Source organism: Hydra viridissima, unplaced genomic scaffold (assembly GCF_058129835.1).
Source record: "Hydra viridissima isolate aposymbiotic clone 2 unplaced genomic scaffold, HvirCarnegie_v1 scaffold_9, whole genome shotgun sequence".
In the NCBI taxonomy this organism is placed as follows: domain Eukaryota; kingdom Metazoa; phylum Cnidaria; class Hydrozoa; order Anthoathecata; family Hydridae; genus Hydra; species Hydra viridissima.
In genome coordinates, this window is record NW_028324308.1 from 2,123,701 (window position 1) to 2,150,866 (window position 27,166).

The following is a 27,166-nucleotide window of genomic DNA, read 5'->3' on the forward strand; positions in this document are numbered from 1 at the left end:
AAAGATAACTTTTCGAGATTAGCCATCAACATTAACTTGAAGTATTTGGCAAATATAAAAAAAAGTTAATAATTGCTTTCACTTCTACCAAAAACTTTAATACAAACATTCAAATAAATTTGTAAACTGCGGAGATTCAGCGTCAAAAACTTCTATGTTCAACAAAAATTAATAACCGAACTTTGGTGTTTGGAAAAAAACCAGATAAGGTGTATCACTACTAAAAAGTAAGCTGACGTGTCCATGCGTTCTTTAAACAATTCGTTTTAAAGATAATTTTAATATTTATTTTTACTTTAAAAAGACCAGAAAAAAGAAAGATTGTTCCCTTTGTCTTAATGCTCCAAAAATAGAGTTTGAGTTTGCCAAAAAAGGGTGGCCATAGCCATCTTAGTAATACTTTTAACCCGGTCCCTGTTATAGTGTTATCATAGAAACTTTTAATATCAAAGCCTAATCACGTATCAAATTACATGTTCATAGAGTAAATAATTTCTAACCCTATGTACACCCTAAACTACTTATTTATAAATTGTCACTATTTACCATTCAATAGCGCACTTTTTTTTTTTTTACGTTAATTGCACCACAATCTAATTTTATTTAATGATTTTTTCATTCAATTGTTGTTTTTTTAAAACTATTTTTATAATGTGTACCTAATATTTGCAAACGTATACTAAAAAAAAATTAGGTGGTAAGCTTGTACTGTTGCCTGCGTAACAGAAAAGTTATCATATCTTTTTAAAAAACGATATTCTGTGTTTGTTTTTTTAATTTTTGTGCCTGACATGTCTTGAATAACACTAGAACGTAATGGATAAAACGAAAGGACACTGAGGAAAAGTAAGACTGGCTGTTTTCTACTCTTAAAATAAGACTTTTTTCTGGGTTTCTACGGACTGTCAAGGACATCAATTAAATATCCATCGCAAATGATAAAAAAACGAATTGAATTTGTTATTTTAACATTAACAAAAAAATAAGACAATTTTTTAATTAAACTTTTTAAGATTTATAGTTTTTTATATATTTATATATTTATAGTTTTTATATATTTTTTAAAAAAATTGTTTTTGACGTTTTCGAAAGTTCTTAGTGAAATATAAAAGTCAAAAAAAATATTTTTAGCAAACACTTAAATCAATTTTAAATATGGTTTAATATGGAAAACGAAGAATGGCGCGAAATGCAAATGGAGGAGATGGAAGCTATCCAAGCAATATATATGGATGATTACATTAACTGTACTTTGGTATTAGTCTTATTAAATACGGATTTTTTATAGCTTGCACTGTTTCTCAAGTATTCATAAGTTGCTTTCAAACAATTTTCTTTTGTAAGGTTTCTAAATGCCTATGGCAAAGATGAACACAACGAAATAAAGTTTTTTAACCATGGTATACTTGCTGTGTTGAATCATAAATGTATAACATGCATCACTAGTTGATTTCTGTCAAACTTTAACTTTGAGGATATAAGTGTTAACTTAAGTCAATATTTAAGCAACTGTTTTAGTTTTAATTTGTTTTGTTAGGTTGAACTAAGTTTTAGTGTTGAATAATTTAAAATGGGCTATTACTTGAATAAATGAAGTCACAGTTTCAATTTGGTTAAAGGGAATATGTGAAAACCTTAAAATTAAATTAAAAAAAAATTGTCCAATATATATAGATGTTTCATTTTCTTTTTTTGATTTTTTATTGTAAGTTTTTCTTTCTATTTTTTGGAAGGTTCATCATCATTTATACGTTGTCATCACATAAAATTTAACTTTATGTGATAGCAAAAAAAAATTTTGATTAAAAAAAACTTAATAAAAATTTTTTTTTTAGTTTTTAAGTTTCTAAATTTTTTTTCTAAAAAGTTTATAAATCAGAATCTAATTAGCTTTTTTTTTAATACTGTAAATATTATAATTAACATTTAAATAGCTTTTTTTTCTTTTTTTAGTTTTCAAAATAATTTTTAGAACTTTATATAACTTAAAAAATTCCTTTTTTGTCAGGGAAACGGATCTCCTGAAATTATTCTTAAGTTAACGCCATTGCAAAGTGTGGTTGGAAAAGATGTTCATGCCAGAGTTGACCTTCGGGTTTTATTTACTACGCGGTATCCTTATGAGTATGAATTAATTTTTTTTTATTGTCTTTAGTTTTTTAAATATAATTCTTTATATCATCTTGATGCTTTTGATAGGAATAAACATTTATTTTTATAAATATTTCTTTTAATTAACTCTTAAAACAATTCAACATTATAAACCAATGGGAGTATTAAGAATCATTTGAGAAATAGGAATTCTATTTCTTTTTATAAAAAAACTAATGATTTAGATTAGGGCAATTTGAGAATTAGATGGATCTGTTTCCAAGTTATCCTTTATCTTATCTATTAATGCTCTTGTTACCTCCATATAATAAATGTTCATTTGTAACCTTTTATCCTTCATAGGGATAAAAAGTTACACACTAAATATGATCGCTTTCATATATATTTAAAATTTTAGTTCTAAAAAAAAGTACCACTTAATATTGATTAAAGAATTACCAGTAGCACAAGTTTAATGATAAAAGAAGTGTGAATTAGGCACAATATAGGTACATTTACAAGGTCTTGTTTCGAAGTATATTTATAACCAGCAGTTGGTATTACTTTAGTAGATACCAATTGGTAGTAAGTAATGTTTTGGGTAAGTAATCCTGAAAAAAACAAGTTGGTTTCTGTTCTAAGGAGTAAAAATTCCATTCTTTATGTCTAGTTTATTCCATGTTATAAGATGTCAATGCAATTTCACAACGTGATTTATAACAATGCATGGTATACTAACTATGATAACTGAAAAGCAAGCAGAAAAGTTAGCAGAAGTAGTTTTTGATTTAAAGAAAATTGTTTTGATCAATCAAATAAGTTTATATTTAGTTCATGAAAATTGCACCATCATCCCACTGCACTATGGGATAAAATAATAAAAATTGATCACAAAAATCAAAAATCACGATTTTTTTATTTTCAATTTAGATATGATTTTTTATTAACTAGGGATTATAGAAATTTGTAGCTAAACGAACTTTGAAAGTATCTTTCACGGTATTTATATTGTAGGTTATCGAAATTGATATTTATTAATTAAAAAAAAAAAAAAAGAAAATTTCTGATATTTCTTGCAAAAAATTTGCACAAACAAGTAGAAGCTTTTCCCACAACACATATTTAATAGTTACAAATGTGATTCTTAGCAATTGATTGCAACTGATCAGATCTATATTTCTCCACGTATAAAACATTTTAAGAAATATTTAGAGATACGGAATTTGGGGTTATTACCATATTTTTGGCTTTACAAGACCCGCATTCTTTATAGTATCAAAAACTATCAATTATTTTGGTACCAAATGAAAGGTGAATACTCTGGGTTTCAAAAAGGTTAAGGTTATATACCCCTCAAAATCCCCGTTTGAGAGTTATAGAATTTCAAACAGAATAATGGATTTTCACAAAAACCTCAATTTGAGGGGGGTGTAAACTTTATAAAGCCATTAAAGCCGATCAAAAAGATATTATTGAATCAAATTTGAAATTTGTTGATGAATATAAATAAAGTTTAAAATTAAAAAAAAAATAACAAACTTGACTTATTGCCCTCATATTTGGGGCTGGGGGGCTAACATTTTGGGGTTTTGTTGTTCCCAGTCTCCAATCACTGCAATTTTTTGCTTAGCATCCTCATTCCTTATATATATGAACATATTTAAATATGGAGTTTTCTGCATGATTCAAAGTTGCTTAGCTCAAACATCAAAAAAAGTTGTCTACGGCCTTGCTAATACATGCATGTGATCATCTTTATAATTTGATTTTAAATCAAATATTATTTCTGAAAGCCTACATGCACAAAATATTTATTTAAGTATAACTCGTTTTTAAGTAAAAGTTCTTGCTGCCCTTAATTGTCACGAACATTTGGACTTTGAAAAATTTGGTTCCTTCTGCCATGAAACTTATTCCTTATCAGTAAGTATAAATGGTTCAAAATGCCTGCCTCTCTTCATAAAATTCTTTGTCATTCAAAAAACATTATGACACTACCAATATCACCTGGATTTTTTGGTGAAGAGGGAGCTGAATCTTGTAATAAGTACTATAGGCAGAATCGAAGATATCATTCTTGAAAGTGTTCTCGTAAAAGTAATTTGCTCTATGTTTTTTATCGAGCATTAGATTCATCGGACCCTATAGTGTCTTCAGCAAAACTGGATGTGAGAATGAAAAGGATTAAACATCAGGTATCAGGTGCTGTCAAAAATTTCCTATTATTTAAAAATTATGAACAAGAAGCTGATTGGGACTCTACAACTAGGAATCAAATTTCATGGATTTAAATTAAGGTTCTCTTATTGACTATTTTGAAGACATGGACTTAGATATTTAGCAGTAAATTTTTCATATTTATTAATTATTAAATAACTGCAATATCTACCTACTTATAATATCTTATAATATAATTCTTAATGGCATAATAAAAAACCCAAACTATTTTTCATTTACTTTTTATTGAGAACATTTCAAAAAATTGAAAATTGGATGGAGTTATGCAGAAAGGAACCAACCCACAAAATCCTTTCTCAGGACTAAGTCCAATCTTCAAATCTCTAATTTTGCAAATATTCTGATGAAAACCAATATGGGGTTTTTGTAATGACATTTACAGGCATAAACAAAAAAATAATTATCACAAATATTTTTGTGCAAAATTTGCATACTTTTGTCCCATAGTGCACTGCATAAAAAAAAAAAAAAAATGGTTTTGCATCATACACTGAAAAATAACTGAATAAAAAATTCTATTTTTATTAAAAATTTTATTTTTATTAAATTTTCTATTCCAACTTGCTGATGATTTTTTCTTGATTTCTCTAAACAAGAAATTATATATGTATTTTTCAAAAACTACTTTTCAGTTAAAAATATAAATTTATTTTAAATAAGTTTAGGCGAAATAAAATTGTATTGATGTTTTTTTAGCCCTCCTGTTATTAAGCTGGAGAATGCAAAAGGTATTTCAAATGATAATCTGTTGGTACTCACAGATGATCTCAATAAAATGGCTCTCAAGCTGTGTGGAGAGGTAGCTATCTGTAATTCTATACATCGCTCTCATGTTTACCATATAGAGATTTTTTATATATACTAATAGAGAGTTTTTTTCATTATTTCTTGAATGTAAAAAAAAAAAAAAAAGAAAATGATATGACTTAGTTTAATGATGCAATTATGTAATATAGTCTTATCAAAAGTAGAATGCATATTTTTGTATATATGTATATGTAATAAAAAATAAGAGAAAGTAAAAGATCATAAAGTAGTTTTAAACTATTTTTAAAAAGTTTAATCTGATCTTTGTTTAATATTTGAAACCTGTATTTATATTACAATGTTTTCAGGTGATGGTACTACAATTGGCGCATCATATTCAGTCATTCCTTCATTCTCAAAATGTCCCAAGCCTTTCATTTTTTGACCAAATGCTTGCAAATCAAGAGAAGCAAGAAAAAATGGAGCTGCTTGAACAAGAAAAGTTGAGAGTAGCAAAGTTTGCTAAAGACAAGCAGCGTGATGAGGATGTGGTGAGTTTAATAACAGATTTATACACTCTTTTAGTAACTAACAACTGCATTTATTAATTACCAAGATTAGTTTTACATTATTTGATTCTTAGTGTTTTTGATCTTTAGAATCAACAAGTAAAAGAAGAATTAATAAAAAGAGAAGCAGTTCTCAAAAATGAAAGACGAAAGCGCCAGGTTAAATCACTTTTTAGTTTTTGTTTTGTTTTCAGTTACAATATGCAAAACATTTCACCAAAAGATTAAGAAAACCTTGTTGGATTTTTAGTTATTTTTTTTCCTTTTTTTAAAAAATTCTTTAACTAGTTAAATAATTTATTTTTATTTATCAGTTCATGTGTTTAGATCAGTCAATCTTCTATTAGCCTACCTTCAGAAAAACCTTCAAATGGAAGTGATTTTATTTCAAATAATCCTTTCTACTGTTTGCGTTCTAAAGATTCAAAGATTTCTGTCTTAGTTTTTAAGAAGAAAAATGAAGAAAAGAAATTGTTTTGTAGCTTATGTGTTGGTAGGGAAATGTTTACTTATTAGTTTATTGAAAAATTGATCCTAGATAACTGATAGAATTGTTGAACCAAAAGTATTAAATATGACCGCTCCTAACGTATTCATTCTAACTTCATGCCATATTCTTTCAACACACTTATTAACAATTTTCTTTTCTTGCTCTAATGGAAAATCTGAGGTGTAGCTGTCAACATAGCCAAATATCTTCATTTTCTACTTCAACCTTTGCTCAATTTTCTTTCTAAAGCTTTTGAATGAGGAAAAATGTGACATGGTCAAAGACATGGTAAATTGGTTATATGCAGGCTGATTGTTAGATAATATTGTCAAAATAGATTCTAGATGACAAGACAGAATTGTATCAACCTTGTATTAACCACCAAAAATATTTTATTTATGTGTGAAAAAAGTGTGATTTTTAAAAACTGTAAAACCTTCAAAATTATTTTAAGTACACATTTTAAAAATTCATTAATAAAAAATCTAAAAATAAATACTTTACTTAATACTTTACTTTATTTAACTTGATTTATTTGATAAATCAGGTAAGAACAGTGTTGTAATCAATCCCCCCTTGGGAATTAGCTGTTCATCCTGGTAATGACAATATTGTATACATTTTTGTTAAATTTATTATGTATGAGCTCTTAGAGAATTCAGTTTTTGAGAAAATTAGTATGAAGCTTCTGAGAGATTAACAGAAATCACAATGAATACTTTATTAGGTTTATGGATTTACAATTAAGATAATAATTAATTATGATAAAGATGTTTTCAAATGGTCTTTTTTTCTAAAATGTAGGTCATCATTTTGATACCGGTTGTACTTTAACTGCTATAGAAGACTGCTCGGGAAAACTTTTTTCTGTGGTCCAGTGGAATATCAGAAATTTCCAAAAGAAGAATGTAGAAGTTGATAAAATACCATCTTATGATACCATTACAAGGCAGGTATTAATTTCTCATCAGTTTTAATTCAAGTAAATAGTCTATAGATTAAATTATAGGCATGATTGAGTTTATATTAGGCACCTGATCACCTTATACTTTTAGATTCAATTAATTGAACAAGAAATGTCACACTTAAGTAGTAAAATCCTTTTTGATGGTGTCTTAAGATATCATTTGCTAGAAGTAAGCCATGATAGTCTTAACATTAAGGTATGAAAATACTCATGATGGTTTTATAATAATAATATTGTTTTATAATAATAGTATTGTTTTATAATAATAGTATTGTTTTATACATGTTCTTTGTTCCAGCTGAATGAGCTAATAATAATATTTGATGTTTTTCTCGCACAGGAGAGAACTTTTTTTCTGAATTAAAACAGTTTTTGAGAAATTTTATATAATTTATTTAGCTCTTAGTAGACCACATAAATGGTCTTCCTTTATCCAGTTTTGTTCAAAAAGGTGGTGTGCCGATCTCATTTATTCGTGAGATTGGTGAACAGCTGATAGAGAAACTTAGTTGTCTTCATAATCTTTCGATTATTCATAGAGACTTAAATGTGAGTTGGCTTATGTTCAAAGCTAAAAGTTTATCTACAAATTTATAAATTAGTTTTTGGTGTTTGTTATTTTAATTCTAAGAGAAAAATCTTAATGAGTGTCAAAAAATCTGCATGCATTGTCAGCAAATGAATTTTAATGCATAAAGTTCATAAATTGTTAAAATGACGTTTTACACAGGAGATCAGAACCATTATGTTTTAATTCATTTGTAATATCTTTAAAAAATATTCTTTTCTAAAAAATTGTTGATGCTGCATCATGATTTTTTTAATGAAGTATTTATCAATGTTTTGGTTTATAATGTATTTCTTTATTTTACTTTTTAGTTATGCAACACTTTCATTAGCAGCAATAACAAAATAATTGTGAGTGGATATGCTGTGATGAAGCGGATATCTGATTTTGTGAATTTGTTTCATGAAGAAACCTCTGTCAATGAAGAAGATTTTTTTTTCCGGATTTATCAGAAAATAATAAAACCTGGAAAAAAAGGGGATATTTTTTATATGGTAAGCTTTTTTTTTACTATTAAAATACATTCTCAACTTTTAAGTATTTTTTTTTATTTTAAAACTTACTAATATTTTAAAATTATTTTTTAACATTTTGTATATTCTTATTGCTTGTTTTTATCCCTAGGGATTAATATTACTATCATTATATATGGGTAAAGTAGAGCATGGTTACCCAGTAGTGGTTTCAAACAATATTGTGGAGCCTCTCAATTCATTTCTTAAGAGGTCTTATTTCATGTGTGCTTTTATTTAAAAATTTGTCTTGTTAAACATTTTCTTCAGTGTGGACATTTTGACTTGAAAGTATTAATGTGAGATTTTTCTTTTTAAAATATTTTGCAGTTGCCTTGCTACCGATGAAACAAAGAGATTAGGCTTGCAAGAACTAGCACATCACACATTTGTTTGTCAAAAATTATCATCTGTTCAAACAACTCGATTTATGCAAGAAGGCCTTTCTAAAGATGTGCATAATGATAAATCAGATAAAATGGATGTTATTATGCACTTGTGGAATGACCAATTAGTGTTGGGTAAATCAAGGTTAAAAAGTGAGTTTGAAGACTTTCATTGGTTAGGAAAAGGAGGATTTGGTAGTGTTCTTAAGGTTAGAGTTGTATTACAAAGAACTGATTCATTTCACTTTTAAATAGAAAATTATTAAATTAAAATTGAGACAAATAAAAAAAGGCTGTGACATTAGTTTATTTTATATTTGGTTATGAAATGTTTACCAAAATATTTTAGTGTTTTGCAAAAAAAATGACATAAGTTGTTCAATATTTTATCAAGTGAATGTGTTGCTCAAGATTTTTAAAAATTAGTTGTGTAAAAAATTAGTTGTGTCAAAAATTAGTTGTGTAAAAAAATACTCTTTTTTAAATATTTAGTAACATTTTGTTTATATATAATTTAGAGGGTACCTTTTTAAACTTAAAAATAATTACTTTTATTATTTTCTGCTAATTTATGAACCTCTCTCATGCCCATTGAAATTTATTAGCCCACGCTAAAATTTTTGGTGAATACTAGCTTGGAAGTTAAAGTAAAAACATCATTTGTCTTATGTCACATGTACCACATACCACATGTACCTGTGGTGTTTAGTTTTAAAAAATGATTGTTTATTTAAAGATATATTAGCAGCTTACATATAAATAAGTAATAAGTAGCAGCTTACATATAAGTATGCATAGTATTTGTTAAATATGTTTTAACAGGTCAGAAACAAGTTAGATAGTAACTTTTATGCAATCAAAAGAATCCCCCTAAATCCAATGAGTTCACATTTAAACAAACGTATTACCAGAGAAGTTAAGCTTTTATCAAGATTAAATCATGAAAATGTTGTGAGGTAATTATATTTATTATCTAATTGAGTTATTTATGTAATTAGTAGTTAGTAGGAATAACAATATGAATATCTATTATTAGGTAAATTTTTTTTTTCAAAGGATGTGTTATTTTTTGATAAATATATTCTAATAAAGCTAGCATTTGATATTTATATTGTTTTTTTAGGTACTATAATTCATGGATTGAAGCAGAAGATGTTCATTTGCCATTAGAGTCAAATACAGAAAGTGAATCAAGTTGTCTTTTGGCCTGTGAAAAACCTGCTCAAAAAAATCCACCTCAAGTTCCTCGGAAGCAAAAATCATTGGAAGAAAGTCTCCTTGGAATGAACAATCTTGATGATATCAAGATCAGCACAAGAGTAGAAAGTTCAGAGCAATCCTGGTGTGATGTTAGTAAAAAGTTCGTACAATTTTTTTACTAAGGTTCTAAAAAGATTTCCTTTTAAGGATTCTTTTATAAGTTTGTATCATTTTACTATATATTTTTATTTTTATCTATTTTTGTTTTTGTTATTTGTTTATGCTTAAAGGGTAGATAGTTTATCATCATCATCATCATCAACATCATCCTCTTCTTCTTCTCTTGAGAGGAACATAAGCTGGGGGGCTAACTCATCAAAAAAAATCATAAAAAAACAGTCTGGGCAAACATGCACTGAAGTATCAGAAGCAATAGTGTTTGAAATAGATGATTCTCCAACACACTTCTCTGACTCAGATGTAAGTGATTAGTGATTGAATTTTTTCCTATAATGATTGGTTACATTTTCAAGCAAATGCTTTTTAAGTAAGTCAATGTAAGTTTTCAACTTCTTTTCATACTAAAAAGTTTACAACTTTTGCTGTGTAATTTCATTTGATCAATAAGATAATAGTTTCATCTGATCAATAAGACCTTTTTGTTTACTTAGAAAAAAACCACTCAGCAAATCCAATCTATGGAAACCTGTCTTTATGTATGATTAATTTCTTAGTTTTTGTTATAGGAATCTGAGGATGAAGTACCAGCGCCAAAAGATTCTATAGTAAGTTCAACAACTGAAAGTTTAGAAGTTCCTCGTCAGTTTTTATATATTCAGATGGAATTTTGTGAGAAGCAGACTCTTAAAACAGCTATTGATGAGGGGTTATACAAACAGCCAGACCGAGTTTGGAAATTATTCCGAGAGATTTTAGAAGGAATTGCTCATGTGCATGCGCAGGTCTTGTTTCTTAAGATTGTAATGGTTGTTTAAAAGATAATTTTATCATTTGATAGTATTAATTATTTTATTTAAAGGTTTAAATATAACAAAAACAAGGTTGTTTTTTATATTATTTAGGGTATTATTCATCGGGACTTAAAACCAGTTAATATATTTTTGGACTCTACTGACAGGATTAAAATTGGAGACTTTGGGCTTGCCACATCGCATGCATCATTTAAGAATGATTCAACATCTTTTTTTCAACCTAGTGATTCTGCTCATTCAAATGATGATAGGATGACTGGTAAGGTTGGAACAGCTCTATATGTTGCACCAGAACTTGGGCAGGCAAATAGTCGCATTAGGTTCTCACAAAAAGTTGATATATACAGCCTCGGCATAATTCTCTTTGAAATGTTTTATCGTCCCCTGAACACTGCAATGGAAAGAGTAAAAATTATTGGCTTGCTTCGGATGGTAAGGTGTATATAGTTTTACATAATAAAACTAAACTTCCATAACCTGGTTAAGAGGACTAAACCTGCCTAGTTGAACATATGATAAAGTTCCTAAGAAGGTAATTATTGCTAATTTTTTTTAAGTTTTAACTTGATATTTCAACTTGATGTTTTTGTTTGACAGGAAGGAATTTTTTTTCCCCAAGACTTTGTCGATAAAAAGTTTGCAAAAGAAAAGTTTGTTATAAATTGGCTTCTTGATCATTCTCCAGATGCACGTCCTACTGCTCAAGAGTTAATGGAAAGTGGATATGTACCTCCAAGGATTGAGGATAGCCAATTAGATGAATTGATCAAACATACATTAAGTCAAAATAATTCTACTAGGTATCAACGTTTAGTTTCAGCATTTTTTACACAACATGTCTCGCCTGTTTCAGATCAGATATATGACAGCGACTTGCTTGGTAAAAGTGAACACCAAATGGTTCAACAAGCTCGTATTCTGCAATATGTCCAATCGACTATGACAAATATTTTAAAGAGACATGGAGCTGTGTTTGTCGATACACCACTGCTAACCCCAAAAGGAAGATATTATGACAATATTAACAATCTTGCTTCTGTTATGGATCCTAGTGGTTTGCAGTTATGCCTTCCAGTTGATTCCAGACTTAGCTTTTCAAGATTTGTAACTAGAAATAACATTAGTCATATTAGAAGGTATTGTTTTAGTAAGCTATATAAAGATTATGGAATTAAAGGAGCTCATCCAGTTGCATCTTGGGACTGTTCTTTTGATATTGTCTCTGACTCTTTTTCTAGCTTCTTACCAGAAGCAGAAGTCATGTACAGTGTATATGAAATAATCAAAGAGTTCCCATGTTTAGTTAGTAGAAACTTATACATTCTTCTCAATCATTCAAATTTCATTCAAGCAATCTTTGTACAAAATGGATTTAGTGATAAAGATCAACAGGAAGTCTGTCATATACTTGAAAAAACCCTAGAAAAAAAGCAAAAAATATCTATGCTCAAAGATTTATTTGTATACATGGGTCTTCCAGAACATACCATAACAAGGCTGTTATTTTGTTTTACCTTTGAAGGAACATTAGTAAAAGCAAAAGAAAGTTTACAAATTTTATGCAAATCAAAAGCAGAAGTAAGTAACTTGGCAAAGCAGGCTTTTTTAGTGATAGAAAAAGTTATAAAACATTTGAAAATCATGGAAGTTGATCTTCCTATTCTTGTTTGCACATCACTGATTCACAATTCAAATCATTCAGGAATAATATTTCAGTATGTTGCTGAGAATCCTCGGAAGCGCAAGCATGGGAGATTAGATGTATTAGCTGTAGGTGGATGTTATGATAAACAAATTGAGTCAATGAGAAAATATGCAGAGTTAGAAGTGCTACCTCATGCTGTGGGAGTCAGTTTAGAAGTGGAATATTTTTTACATGCTGTACGTAAAGAAATAGATAAAACTGACTCTTTGTGTTCACAAGTTTGTGATAGTAGTGTCATTGTTTGTTCTTTGAACAGCTATACAAATTTAGATTATTTGCTTCAAATTCTCCGAGACTTATGGTCTGCAGGCATTAGAGCCTCTTTGTTTTCTTATAATGCTGAGCAAGATTATACAATTGAGGAAATACAAGATTATTGTAAGGAAAATGGAGTAAATCACATTGTTGCAATAAAGGAATCTCTTATAGACTATGTTCGTGTAAGATTCATAAATTTATTTCAAATTTATTAACTTGATATTTTATATAAACTGATATTTTAAATTTGATGTGACTGCATTTTTACATTATATTTGTGAAATTATCAATCCTGTAGAAGTTGTCCCTTGAGATCAGGATGTTCTAAGTGCCAAAATTGAGTTATGTCATTTTCCAACCTGCTTGCATTATAACTAATCTAGGCAACTTTATCTTATCTTTATATCACTGTTATAGAAAAGTTTAATAGAAGCAATGAAATATGAATATAGGAAAATTGTGGTATGCTTTAAGCAGTTGGACATCGGTGTTAATTTTATACACACTTGGTTACTTTAGGTAAGAAGTAGAGAGAGAGAAAAGTTTATGGAGTGGCGTGTTGTTTCTCGAAAAGACCTTTGCGATTTTATCAATCAGCGTCTGTCAAAAACAGAACTCAAAACAGAATCAAACAGGGAACCAGAGGCAGTACTACCCAAGGTATCAATTAAAGGTTGAAAAGGTTTTTTTCTAATCTGTTTTAAATAAGCCAATCAAATTTAAAACAAACTCTTTAAATTCACAGGTATCTCAACATTTTCAAACAAACGATTCCACTCTTTTTTTCACTTTTGTGTCTGCTGACAAAATTGAGGCTGGTAAAAAAAAAAAGCTTGAAAAAAGTTTTCGGTCAAGGTTTCTTAATGAAGTTCAAAGATGTTTTGGAACTAATGAAGTACAAGTAGTTGCTGTAAGTTTGTCATGCTTAATGAAATAGTCAAAGATATCATGCTACTACTAACAAAATAGTTTTAAATTATTTTTAAAGTTAAAAATTAGTTAATAATTTTTACTGAGAGTATTTCTGACAAATATTATTACATTCAATATTTATAAACTAATTTTAGGCAAACTTGGAACGCCTTGAATTAAAATCTGTAGCAGCACATCTTGAATTAAATGGATCCAATAATGAATTTGAATCTAGTGTTCGTTCATTGATGGATATGTTTAAAGAACAGGGTCAGTATATGAAAAGACTATGCAACACAATTCACAAAGTATACACTGAAAGTCGATCCATTGTTTTGCTGTATTCTTATGTTGACGAATGCTATAGAGTCTTTACTTAATTGCTAAATTTAAGTAATGTGACCATGTCTATTGTAGACTCTGAAGAGTTAGAGTATTTTCAAAATTTTTTAAAGTGTATCACTTATCTATTTATCATAATAATTATGAGTGTTTAAAAAGTGCATGCACATATTTACTGTGTAAGATTGTTTATAGGAATTAAAAGTAGAAATTATATAAATGTTCTACTTTTCAGAAGTCATTTGTTGAGATAAAAACTACTTTTTGTTATTACTTTATCACTTTTATTATCTTTTTAAAAAGGTTCTTTTTCACTTAGTGACTTTTTTTTTTTTTTTAAAAAAAAAAGATAAGAGAAGGTTTTTTTTAATTTGTATTATTGATTGATAGAAATAACTATATGAATGCCCTCAGTTTTAACAAAGTCTAATATACAGCAAAAAAAAACACATGCAAATCTGTTTTTAAGATTTGTATCAAAATGTGTTGTGATTTATCATCAACATATTTTTTTAGTAAAATCTACCTCCCATACAGGTCATCAAATACAATTAAATATGGTGTCTAAGAGTCACTAATATTTATTGGACAAAATCATAACTGTTTGTCTTAAGGAGATAGAGAAAACCTGAAAAAAATCAAGTTTTTGATAGTTAAGTAATTACAGCTTTTAAATTATGGTGACATTTTTTGTGAAACCTACACTTTTTATTTGATTTTACTTGTCTTTTTTTTAAACTTTTTAAATGCACCAGTTTCATATTTGAGAAATTTGAGTTAATAATTATTATATAGGGCATCATTTTTTTTACTCAGCAATAACTTTCATTAAAGTTTTCATATAAAAACAGATATTTAAGATATTTGAGTTTTGTGTCAAACTATAATAGCATTTGATGTCTCATTTGAATTGCCATTTTCAGAAATTGCCTAACTTTTTGTTTTCCAGCTATTATCATAAATGTGTTAAGAAATAAGTTCCACTAGATACTTGCTTGAATTTGTTGAAAACATGTTCAATTCGATCATTAATTTTCCTAATATAACTGCAATTGGTTTTCAGCAAATGTTTGACACCTCTACAGATCTAAACAAGTATACTCAAGTGCAATAATGGTACCTAATAAAAGATTTCATTCTGCATGCTTGTTTTTTCATTTTGAAAGCCATATCTATGTATTCAAATAAAAGATGTAGAAGCAGATAAATCTTATTATATAAACTTCTTTGAAAGTGATTGTTTTTATAGATTTCTTCCACTTACAACTTCCCAGAAATATTTTTGAAATTGTTTTTTTTTTTTCTTTCTTGAAAACATATGGTTTCTTATACTTATAATTTCCCAGAAATGTTTTTAAAATGTTTTTTTCTTAAAAACATGTTTTTTTTCCTGACTAACAGTTTTTGCCAATGATTCTTGTATTGTTTTTAAATGATGGTATTGTTTTTATTGCATTAAATCCTTTCATTTAAGCTTTTGAGTTCGTTTATTTATACTTTTGTTAATTTTTTATTGGAAAAAAAAAAAAAATGGATCTGAAAATAAATCTCTTAAGATTTTTAAGTTGCAATAAAAAAAATAATGAGGCAATAATAAAACTTACAGCTTGGTTTTTTAAAATGCATTTATTGTTTACAAAAGTTAATTAAAGATGAACCTAATAACACCATCCTATCAAGGAAGCTTTAGCTCTGCTGAGCCACCACCCATAACAGAAGTTAAACATGTATCTTGCTTGACTGATGTAAGGTATGTTTGCAGCCTTTTAATTATTCATTTTAATTACAATGATATGTTAAATTACTTAAAATTTACACATTCCACTTGGTACATATAGTTTTGGTTTTTTAGTTGGTTCCATGGAGATATTACTCGATCAACAGCAGAAACCATGCTGATCAACAATGCAACAGAAGGAACTTACTTGTTAAGGAACAGTACTGATAAGCAAAGTTACTCTGTCTCTGTACGGTAAGCATCTTTGTTTTTTTTTTTCTTTTGAAGGAACACTATAATGAAACAGCACACTTATTGAGACTTTTTTTTCTCTCTTTTTTAATATTAAACCTTAAATTTTACAATTTTTGTATTTATTTTTATCTTTTTTACAGTTGCCAAAACTCTGTTAAACATTATGTCATCAATCATGACAAAATCAAAGATATATTTGTGTTTGGAGTAGCTACTTTTAATTCATTAACAGAACTCTTGGATCATTTTGAATCTCATCCTGTATTGAGCAGTGGAGAAGGTATTCTTGCTGTGTTTTGAATAAAAAATACATTTTCGTCTGTACAAAATAAAACCATTTTTGGCTTGCAGCACTACTGTATTTTTAACATATAGAATTTGTAAATCTTTATTTTAAAAATTAAAGATTTACAAATAGAAACATTTTAAAATGACTTGAACACCATTTTAAAATGTTTCTATTTGTAAATCTTTATTTTTTATTTTTAGATGAAACAGTTGTTCTGCTAAGTCCTTATAAATGCCAAACTGAAGAGTTGCATAGTTACACATCTATAATTAGACATTCTGAAGCTGGAAAAAGTTTCTCTTCAAAAAATGAGCTGATGGACAGTTGTGTAAGCCATAGTTTATACTATTTGTAGATGGAAACTAACATTATCATGAGAGGTTCATAATAAATATTTCATTCATTCATTCTAGATTTATAATAATTAAATAAGACCTATAATAAATAATCTGAACTTGTAGTTAATAACCTACACTTATAACAAATAACCCATACCTATAAAAAATAATCAAAACTTATGATTATTAAGTCTAAGAAAAATATATTACTAATAAGTAAACTCTTAAATACTTTTCATAAAAAAATTGACTTGAAAGTATAAAATAAACCTTTTCAAGTTCTTTATCTTGTGAATAAGTTTTTTATCTCATGAATAAGTTTTTAATCTATGAATATAGTTTTAAAATACAGAATTTAAGAGCCTCATTAAAGCTAATCTGTTATACTAGTATATACCAGATTATTTCCAGACCACTGAAAATCATCATAGGTTAGAAATATGTTATTATATGTACTTAGTTATATCCAGATTTTGTTTATGAATTTAAAATTGTTGATGTTTTAATGGATGCCAATGTAAATATTGTTTTTAAATGTAAATGGAATGTTTATATCTAAGCAAATATTTGAAAACTTCCTCTTGATTTTGTAAAACAACTTTGCTTTCAGTATGCTTCAAAGGAAGGCTATCTTATAAAACGTGGAGAATTTCATAAGGTTTTTTTTTTTTTTTCTTTTTTTTCAACAAGTTTTTCTTTAGTTATAGAAAGATGTTTGGAAGTTTATGATTGTGCTTTAGAATTGGAAAGAGCGATGGTTTGTTGTACAGAAGAACTCCCTCCATTATTTTAACAATAAAACTGTATGTTTGAGATGTAACATTGTTATCAACTATTTTATTATCATTTTTGTAGTGGGAGGCTGCCATATTTTAATGTTTTTTATAGAAGTCGCCAAGATAAACTTCATAAGGAAATTAAAAAAAAATGTTTTTTAAACTGTAACTAAACTTTTTTTTAATGAAGCTGACAAACTTACCCTTTATTCTATGTTACTATGGAACTTACCCTTTATTTTATGTTGCTATAAAACAATTTATTTTAGTTAAGCCATTCTTCTGTTTTACTAGTTTAAATTAATTTCCTTTTCAAAAAATTTAATTCAAATTTAAACATTTTTATTTTGTTTAGGCAAAAAAGCCTATAAAGACGTTGGATTTAACTAAAGCTATAGAAACTGGAGAAGATAGCTGTGACAATAAAGTTAATTGCTTTAGGTTTGTTGGGATAGAATATTTTTTAGAGAATAAAGTTTGATTTCGTTTTTCACTTTTTTACAGTTGATGTAGCCGTTCAAGCTTGTAAAAAAAAGGGGAATAAAATTTATGAACAGCATTTAAAGTATTCAGTTTTTTCATTTAAAAATTAAAAAAAAACAAAAAAAAAAAACAATTTTTTCTGATGTGAATAGTAAGTTTATTTTTCCAGCTAAAATACTAATTTACTCATCTTTCCTTTAGACTTGTTTTCCCTGAGAGAACATTTTATTTTGTTGGGAAATCTCCTGCACAAGTGAAAGAATGGATTGATTTTTTTCAGTGGAAAATTGTAATTGAAAGTTTTCATTTTTTAGAAAAATATTTTACAAATTTTTAAATGTAATTTCTTCATTTTATTCTAAGAAAAAAATACACACAATATATGATCTAACCTCTAGCAATAATCCAAATGATGGCGTGCTTCATTTTAGGACTACTACAAAAAGTTGCAAGCAACAACGCAGTAAAAGCACGTCTGCTAATATTTCTGGTAAAGATCTTGCTCATTACAAAGATATCAGAGCTCTAGCTTGCTTGAAAAAATTGCTTTGAAGATACACTTTAAAAAAAAGGAAAGTTTACTAGTGGCTTTTCTTAATCTTTCATATTTCAATTGTAGATTTATTAAATTTTTAAAAGTATTTTTTACATATAAAGTTGTTTTTATAAAATATTAAATAAAATCAAACGTTAACATTTAAAAAGTTTGTTTTTTTATTGCTTTTCTCAATTAATGGTGATTTTTTTTTAAAGAAGAATTTAAACAATTCTGTTTTTTTTTTCTTTTTTATTATTATTATTATTATTTTTTTCAGTATTTCTTTATACTATTTCTATATATTATTTCTTCTTTTTTAAAAGCCTGTTTATATAACGAAAGCAAATTAAGCACTTTTTTAAGGATATGAGTTGTGTTTTGTAACATGAAGCGAAGAGGAAAAAAGACATAAATAACGTTTGTTATTTCTACAACGTGCCAAGATCGTGCTTTATGTTAAGGAAATGATCTCATTTGTTATGATAACTAGTAGTATAAGTTCAAAGAGTGTTGAAGTTTCAAACCTCAGATCAAATAATTGGGAGGACTTTTGAGAGTTGTACTCTGTTAAGCTTTCTACTCTTTGAAATACTTAAATACTTATCTATTAATCTTTGAACTTACATACTTATCTTATTAAGTTTATTCACATTCTTGTGAATAAATTTGCTATCATGTTTGTTTAAATTTTTGAACCTAAAGTATTTAGGTTTAAAATGACTTTAAGCGATCAACAATTGATTCGTCAAATTAATAATATGGGTGATTCGATAGAAGAAGTTGAAAATGATCAATTTTTAAGTTCAGATGATGATCCAGACGATTTGCAACTACTTCATTCGAATTTTAGCACTAAGTACATCGAAGATCTTCCGTAAGTCAATTTTTAAAGAGGTGTTTATACTCTCAACTATCGTCTTTGTTGCTCGTGAACGTTTTTTTATATTTCTTCTTCAGCTGGTTCCATGGTGACATGACGCGAAATACGTCAGAAGCGCTTTTACTGATGAATGGAGTGGAAGGATCCTATCTGGTAAGAAACAGTGCAACCAACCCTGGGAGTTACACAGTGTCTGTAAGGTAGATTTCATATATTTATTCGCATATTTTTTGGCTTAAAAAAAATCATGATGGTATCTATTTAATATTTTTTTCCAGGTGCCAAAATTCAATCAAACACTATAGTTTGTGTTATGATCCTATTAAGAATGCCTATACTTTCGGAACCGGGTACTATGATTCATATCAAGAACTCATTGATCATTTTGAATGTAAACCCGTCTTAACTGGGGAAAGTGGTACGTCCTCCTGTTATGGAAAGTGTTTTTTAATTTTTTTGATTTTTTTAAAGTTCTCAAGCATTTCGAGTGTTGTCTCTTTTTACTTCATACTTGAATCAACATTTTTCATCTTATTTTTGTTGTTATTTGTTATTGTTTGTATAACTGTTTATTTATTTTTTCATCTTTAAACATTAATGTTTTAAATTGGAGCGTTTTTCTAGCGATTGAATTTTGCGCTTGAAGCTTTTGCTCAGATAACCTTATTTTTCTTTTGTTAAATAACTTTCTGTAAAGGTCCTTCAGTGGTACTTCGATTTCCATATGTCAGAGATGTCCCAGAACCAGCTAGCTACGAAAAAGTGTTACGCCATGCTGAAGATGGCAAGGACGAAACAAGTTACAGCCAAAATAATCCGGAAATGACCGATCTACATGTAAGCAATTTTCATAAAGGATTTTCTGTTAATATTTTCAGATTTTTATAGGAAACAGATTGGGTTTCCGCTTTTGTTTTTTTTTTTTTTGTTTTTGTTTTTTGTTTTTTTCTTTATCTTTTTATGTCTTCTCATTGCAGAAACGATTTCTTTCTCTTTTCAATGGACTTTCGTTGTGTAAATTAAAAAAAAAGTTATTTCGGTATATTTTCAATTCTTAGATTGCATCGAAGGAAGGTTATTTGGTTAAAAGAGGAGCTTTACACAAGGTTGGGTTTTAAATCAAAATATTAAATACGTTATGCTATTTTCTAATATGTTTAAACTCGATTACTTTACAGAATGTTTAAACTTGATTATTTCATAGAATTGGAAGAAACGTTGGTTTGTATTAAATAAAAGCATACTGCGGTATTATGCAAACAAAGATGTACGTTAATGCTTTTACTTGGACAATTTTTAAATGACGTTTGTTTTGCTTATATTTTATTGTTCTTTTATTGAATTTAGGATTCAAGTCCTATTCGAATGATTGACTTGCGGCATGCGCTACTGGCTGCTGAAACAGAATGCGATAGTCGACGATGCATCAGGTAGAACATACTCATCCAATATGATGTGTTTTGTGCGTGTGAATTAATATCGTGAATTAATATTTACTATGTCCTTTTAGTGTAGTGCTTCCCTTTCGGACGTTCTATTTTATGGCAAGTTCATTGGATGAGCTGTTGAGTTGGTTCAATTTACTTCAATGGAAAATCGTAAGCAATATTTCTAACAATTCTCTCAAAAAAAGATAAACTTTTAAAACTTTTTTACCATAAATGAACAAAGTTAAGTCTTTCTTTTTTAAATTTACTTTATTTTCGTATACATTTATTTAATTTAGTATAAGTTTGTTCGGTGAATTTCCTCACGTTTGTTAGTAAGCAGATTTAATTTGAAGATTTTAACTTTTGCTATTCTGTAGAATTATTACACGGATCGCCGAAACTCCAAACGAGAAACTGTAAGTTCAAGGCGATGTTTCATCAAATAATATTAATTTTGATTGACTTAGTAAGTCGACTTAGTAGTAAGTTGATTTGACGTGAACTGAGAATTATGCTGTTGTTATTTTCAGTAATCGTGTAGCACAGAGGCCTTAGAAGTACAATAAACGAAGGAAGGGTGCAAATCATTTTACGTTATTGAACAAAACCGAAAGCCAATTTTTAGAAACCTGTCGCAAGAATTAAAACAGAAAAAATTGTTAAATAGCTGAACTGTATAACTTATTCATACTTTTATTATATTTGATTTATTTTTATTACATTTGATTTTTTTAAGAAAAACTTTGTGTATATATATATATATATATATATATATATATATATATATATATATAATTTTAAACATTAAATTTCCCATTTCTATTGGGGTAAAATCTATATCTTTATATTAAAATTTAGCGAAGAAATTTTTGCTTAAAGTATTTTTGAATTAAAAGATATATTGTAAATGGTTTTATTTAAGAGTTAATGAAAGTATTTGCTCCGCTTATTCTTCGTGGTGATTTGAAGACCATAGATGGATTCATACTTTAAGGTAGCACGCACCTGTTTCTCGATTTTTTATGGTGACTTATTTCAAAGTTTTCTCATCAATAGACTTTTTTTGTTTTGTTTAGGGTCTTGAATTGAGACAAAATTGAACTGTATGTTGAGTTGGGGCGATAGCTATAAAAATTGAAAAATGTGCTTTTTTCCCCCTGTGGTCTTCACATATGGTTTAACAAGAATCAGTTATAAACCGGTTTAAAACTTGTTTTGAATAGGTAAAAGCGAGGTTCAATTGACCAGCGCCTTAAACTAACTGGCGAAATGAATTCAAATAACTGATTTACTGAACATTAAAAAAAAAACAGGCGTTATCTATAAAATTAAGAAGTAATTTCTGGGTTGAGCTCGCGATTTTTAACTTAAAAGAAATGCTTTCTCAAAATAACTCTCGTTTTTTTTTTTCTACTGCGACCCTAGAAAGTAATTACACTTAAATAATGATTTTTAATCACAAAAACATACTTAAAATAAAGATTACTTTAATCTTCAATTCCTTTAAAAACTTACGAGCTTGAACGACTACATCAACTGCAATAGTCAAAAACGAAATCAGATTTTGCCGCAAAAAGTATATTACAAAAATTGATATAGAGCAATCTAGCTTACTAGTAAAAGAACCTTTTAGTGAGAGAAATTTATTTAAAAAAGGTACAATAAAAAGATAAGATGTGCAATAAAAATACATCTGATCTAAAAAAACTAAATTTTCAATCAAAAAAAAAATATATCATTTTTTAATTAAATTTTAACACACAAAATATGTAACCGATAAAAAAAAAAGATTTAAAGATTTTTTTTTTGCAACACTCGCATGAAATCATATTGGTAATATAATTGTAGAATTATTCAAAATAAAACAACTCCCATTGCAAAATTCATTTTAAATTATCTTTATCACAATAAATACAACGTTTGCTGCTCAAAAATTAATTTTCTTAAGTGTTAATTACCATGAGCAGCACCAAATACCAATCTCCGTTTGCCTGGAGGCACCAAGTGCTCTGGAAGAACTGATGGAATTTCATCGTCATCTTTTATCTTTACTTCAATTAAATACATTGCAAGAGCAAATTCTTCCTCATCTAAATGGCCATCTTTATCAATATCTGCTAATGACCAAATTTTAGCAAGAGCATTTTTAGGTAACTTAGATTTCATCATTTCTTTTTTTGCTGTTGCACCTGTAATTTTTCCTTCGATAGGATTGAGTTCATTGAACAACTTATCATATTTTTGTTTATCACCTGATGCATTAACTATCCACTGGCTAGTTCCAGCTCCTAATGCATACCCTTCTGCAGCACCAGTTGCAAACGGATTAAGTTCTCCTTCAGCACTTGAAAATACACCACCTCTTACAATTTGGGAATCAGCACGAGATTCTGCTTCCTGCGGTAACATGGCCATTAACCTTGCAATGTCTTCACTTAGCATTTGATCAACTCTTTCAATCAATTTTGGTCTAAGATTTGGAAATTTTGAAAAATCATGTAACTCAAGGTTTTCTTGCATTCTTTCTAAGTTTGGGAAATCTCCAGGTGAAATTTCATACTGACTTTGAATTCGCCTGTATGTCTCACGTAGATTCTTGATAAGCTCTGCTTTTTTCTTATCTTTACCAAACACTGCAGGCATCTCATCTTTTAATGCAGATATAATGTAAGCATGAACCTAAAAAAGTACAGAAAAATTGTTTTTTATGGTAACAACACTTAAACTCTATGTTTACTTCAAAAGTCCAAATAGCTATAAGTGAACTAATTATCTATAAAGTAAAATCTTTTTTTGCATTCTTTTGTTTATTTTTATTATCAAGACAATATTATGCAATATAGCCTGTCAATGAGTTGCTAACTTGATAAAATTATCTGTCAGTCAATGTCAGAAAGACTCACTGGAAATTACAAACTGATGACTAGAGAAAATTAGTATAAAAGTTCATTTATTTTTATGGGTAATTTTACAAAATATTTTGTAAATGAGCTCAGTTTTTTTTTTAGGTAGTTATTTTCATAAATGAGCAGAATAAAAAGAGAAGTTCTAGTTTATACTATAAATAGAAAACAAAGAGAACTTTTTTTTATATGAGGTCTGTAAGTTTTGATGGAAAATTCATGAAAATTAGAAAACAAAGTAAAGAACTAACACATAAAATTTTTTAAGTCTACAAATTCCATGTTAAAGACACTTTGAAACATTTAAAGAAAAAAAAAATTTAACACTAAAATCTTTAATTTACACATTATAAACTATTACCTTCGCTAAGCGAGCTCGCTTTATCAAGTCATTTAACTTTCGAAGAGCAGCATTTTTAGGTAATGTTTGTAAGTCATTAAATAAATCATTTTCTTCTAATTCAAATAATTTTCTGTTATCATCAATCTTTAATGGTTGGTCCCAAAAAGAACCAACATAGACACGAGTCACTTCTGGTGTTTGAATAACTTTACCAAGAGACCACATCATAGCTCCATAAACCCTCATTAACTGTTGAGTAGAAATCATATCAGCTTTGTTTAACACAATACGTATTTTATCATCAAATCCATGCAATGCTTCAATACCTCGTCTAAATTCATCTGATATATCTAACTTGTGAGCATCAAATAATAATATAATCCTGTCAACTCTTTCTGCAAACCATTCCAATATTGCAGTATAATCATAGCCACGATTGATTGATTGTTTCTCACCTGATAAAATACCTGGAGTATCAATTAATGTAATGGTTTCAAGAACAGGATTTTTTGTTTCAGCGCAACTTAAACGATTGAGAAAAGCATTTCCAAATGCTGACAAAGATCGAAAACTTTTGTTTGCATCAACAACTAATGCATTTCCTGGTATAATCCTATCATAATTACCGTGCATTACAGCAGTAAAGCAATCAGTAGTTGGTTCTGGTCCAACCCTCATTCCTGGAAAATCTTGTTCCAATAAATATTTGATAAAGGTTGTCTTTCCTGTAGAGTATTGGCCAACAAGAAGAACCATTGGTTTGCCTAAAAAATCACTGTCTTCTAACTTCGGAGAATGGAATTCATGAAACTTGTAGCATTCTTCCAGTGGTAGTAGCTTTTCTTTATATAAGCGAACAAGCCCTTCTGCTACGGAGTCAAACACTTCAGGAGATTTTTGTTTTTTTCCCCAACGAGACATTCTTTTTATATATTTTTTAAACAAATATTTCTTGTAAAAGTTTTTGCATACACAAAAACAGTAACTGAATTTGTTTTCTAAAATTTATTATTGTTGACCCATAGAAAACACCAAAGCAAGACTAATTACGGAACGAATATGACTAGATGACGTAGCAGAGGGATTAAAAAAAGTCTTGACGAAAGTTTAAATCGGAGGAATAATATATTACTTAAGTAAAAGAATTATGTTATATATATTCAAAAGCATATTAGTTAACTCAAGACCATAAAAAAAAAAAAAAAATTTTTAAATATTTGTACTAAAACAAAATGATGTTTGAAACTAATTTAAATAAATTTTTATAACTTTTAGACTAAGACCCCCGTTTAAAGCTGGCTCTGTTTCTCAAATTTGAAAGTATGGCGGAGTAATTTACCCAATAACATAATTTGATTGCACGTCAGTTGCCAATAGTTTTTATGCGTGGCTTCCATTTAAAGAATGCCTCAGTATAGTTGAAGGAAAAACGGTTGATATTTAACGGGAGCGGAAGTAACAAAAAAAGATATTTTTGTGGATATTTTTTCCTGCAAAATAAAGATAGATGTTGGTTTATTAATCTAACAAAAATCTTTATTATAAAATCAAATAGCAGAACGCCAATGGTAACTATTATAAATAAAGTTTCCGATGGAAAAAAAAAAAATTAAAGTTTAATACTTTCTAAAAATGAATATTTTCTTTAACAAAAGAAAGTTCAAGCAACGTAAGATTAAAAAGTTCTCTCTATTTCTTCTCTCCTTCTTGTTTCTTTTAATCACAATTTACTGTAAATAAATAAGAACTCAAATCTTTTTTTTTTCGAGAAAATGAATTTTTTTAAAAATCATTTTCATGACTTGTTTTTTAAATGTAATAAAGGATGTTTATTTCCAGGGTAAACATTGGGATTCTTAGTAAAGAATATATATATATATATATATATATATATATATATATATATATATATATATATATATATATATATATATATATATATATATATATATATATAGTATATTTCTTTTGGGATGAAAGTTTTTTTCAGACCCCTCATTTCATGTACTGTGATTGGGTGGTTGGGGTAGGGTTGACGGTGGATGAAAAAAATGTGGGCCATTAGCCCATAAAACTTTTTTTTTTAAAAAAATCCCCAAAATATCAAAAAAAAAAAAAAAATGATACTTAAAAATTATTTTTGTAAAACTTTTTTTTTCTGAACTCATTTTTAAAATATTTATAATTTCAAATATTATTTTTAAAAAAATTATGATGCTGTAAGTAAAACAAACAAAAAAAACAACATCTTTTCGCGATTAATAAAATAAAGAAATGTTGATTGGCTTGAACAATGCTTTGCACTTTACACGCTTCCGTTACAGTTATATAAACTATTAATCAAGTTTTTGTTATACCCCACATGTCCCGGGAATCATGAGAAACTGTCACGGAAGACTCCGAAAAAATCCTTTGGAGAGAATGATCCTCACACATTACTGTTCTCAAAAATGCAAAAAATGAAATCTTTTGTGACCGTCCGAGAAAAAAAAATCAGTTTGAATTTTTTCATTTATTCCTTAAAATCATGGAATGACAACTTTGACTCTTTTTGCATTTTTACAGCATACCTAAACAAATTCTACTCAAGCACTCTTTAGATATGGATACTGAGATGAATTTGACCAAAAATATCTTTAGTAAGAAAAAGTAAGTAAAATATAAATATATTAATATAAATCCTTTTTAAAGTTTTATATCTATTCTAACAAGCCGTAAATGATACCATTTCCTGATATGTAATTTTTTATTAGACAGGATTTTTTAGTTCTTCCCAACATGTCTAAAGGACCAATCTTTAAATATTTGCTTTGTGCTATATTTTTAATCAAAATTTTTTTTCTGAATTCCGGGAAATAGCACTGACAAAATAAAGTGTGCAATACCTACACATCTGTGCATGAGAATTTATCTGCTTCGGATCCCATTTTAAAGGTAAATTTTCCATAAAAATCTAATGATGACAAGGTGTTTCTTGACCAATAACTCATTTTCTTTTTAATTTTTAAATACATTTTCAATGTCAACTTTTGCTAGTCACCAATGACAGCCCTAATCATATGCATAAAAGTAGTGATTTTCTTTAGGTCTGCTTTGCGATCATGCCTAATTCAGTCAAGCCCTATGATGAATGCAGGAAAACATTTTGTTTTCTCTGCATGAGAAAGTGTGTCAGAGAGGTGACAGGCCACTTGATACAAGTTGTGCTAGAAACCCTTCCAACTCTTATAGACTTCA

The 27,166-nt window shown here is 28.1% G+C and overlaps 4 protein-coding genes across 5 annotated transcripts; 3 read left to right on the plus strand and 1 right to left on the minus strand.

Moving 5' to 3' along the window:
- Window positions 1–1,089: 1,089 nt before the first annotated feature.
- On the plus strand, window positions 1,090–14,250 carry LOC145185299 (eIF-2-alpha kinase GCN2-like). Of its 2 annotated transcripts, XM_090096932.1 has the most exons (21): window positions 1,090–1,255; window positions 2,009–2,124; window positions 5,026–5,128; window positions 5,445–5,627; window positions 5,736–5,804; window positions 5,973–6,138; window positions 6,940–7,088; window positions 7,191–7,298; window positions 7,502–7,651; window positions 7,982–8,164; window positions 8,295–8,395; window positions 8,513–8,777; window positions 9,391–9,524; window positions 9,692–9,928; window positions 10,059–10,248; window positions 10,515–10,730; window positions 10,851–11,192; window positions 11,358–12,905; window positions 13,243–13,383; window positions 13,469–13,633; window positions 13,791–14,250. In XM_090096932.1, exons 1-21 carry the CDS (start codon window positions 1,166–1,168, stop codon window positions 14,013–14,015), a joined length of 4,881 nt encoding a protein of 1,626 aa, XP_089953058.1. In that variant the 5' UTR covers window positions 1,090–1,165; the 3' UTR covers window positions 14,016–14,250. The 2 variants fall into 2 exon arrangements, with proteins under 2 accessions (XP_089953058.1, XP_089953059.1); XM_090096933.1 differs by lacking the exons at window positions 1,090–1,255; window positions 2,009–2,124; window positions 5,026–5,128; ... (1 more) ...; window positions 5,736–5,804; window positions 5,973–6,138 and having other exon boundaries at window positions 9,692–9,917.
- Window positions 14,251–14,924: 674 nt separating this feature from the next.
- LOC145185638 (dual adapter for phosphotyrosine and 3-phosphotyrosine and 3-phosphoinositide-like) lies at window positions 14,925–18,527 on the plus strand. The gene is made up of 9 exons (XM_090096939.1): window positions 14,925–15,727; window positions 15,830–15,949; window positions 16,090–16,229; window positions 16,439–16,566; window positions 17,187–17,234; window positions 17,317–17,379; window positions 17,708–17,793; window positions 18,037–18,124; window positions 18,267–18,527. The coding sequence occupies exons 1-9, from the start codon at window positions 15,630–15,632 to the stop codon at window positions 18,300–18,302; spliced, it is 807 nt and encodes a 268-aa protein (XP_089953065.1). The 5' UTR covers window positions 14,925–15,629; the 3' UTR covers window positions 18,303–18,527.
- A 212-nt stretch (window positions 18,528–18,739) lies between these two features.
- Window positions 18,740–21,399, plus strand: LOC145185229 (dual adapter for phosphotyrosine and 3-phosphotyrosine and 3-phosphoinositide-like). The gene is made up of 10 exons (XM_090096936.1): window positions 18,740–19,247; window positions 19,331–19,453; window positions 19,532–19,671; window positions 19,951–20,090; window positions 20,312–20,359; window positions 20,458–20,520; window positions 20,601–20,683; window positions 20,764–20,851; window positions 21,061–21,099; window positions 21,214–21,399. The coding sequence occupies exons 1-10, from the start codon at window positions 19,090–19,092 to the stop codon at window positions 21,214–21,216; spliced, it is 885 nt and encodes a 294-aa protein (XP_089953062.1). The 5' UTR covers window positions 18,740–19,089; the 3' UTR covers window positions 21,217–21,399.
- Window positions 21,400–22,310: 911 nt separating this feature from the next.
- Window positions 22,311–24,998, minus strand: LOC145185161 (EH domain-containing protein 3-like). The gene is made up of 2 exons (XM_080060963.2): window positions 23,948–24,998; window positions 22,311–23,362 (listed from the first exon to the last, which is right to left on the minus strand). The coding sequence occupies exons 1-2, from the start codon at window positions 24,848–24,850 to the stop codon at window positions 22,634–22,636; spliced, it is 1,632 nt and encodes a 543-aa protein (XP_079917089.2). The 5' UTR covers window positions 24,851–24,998; the 3' UTR covers window positions 22,311–22,633.
- Between the last annotated feature and the right edge of the window lie 2,168 nt (window positions 24,999–27,166).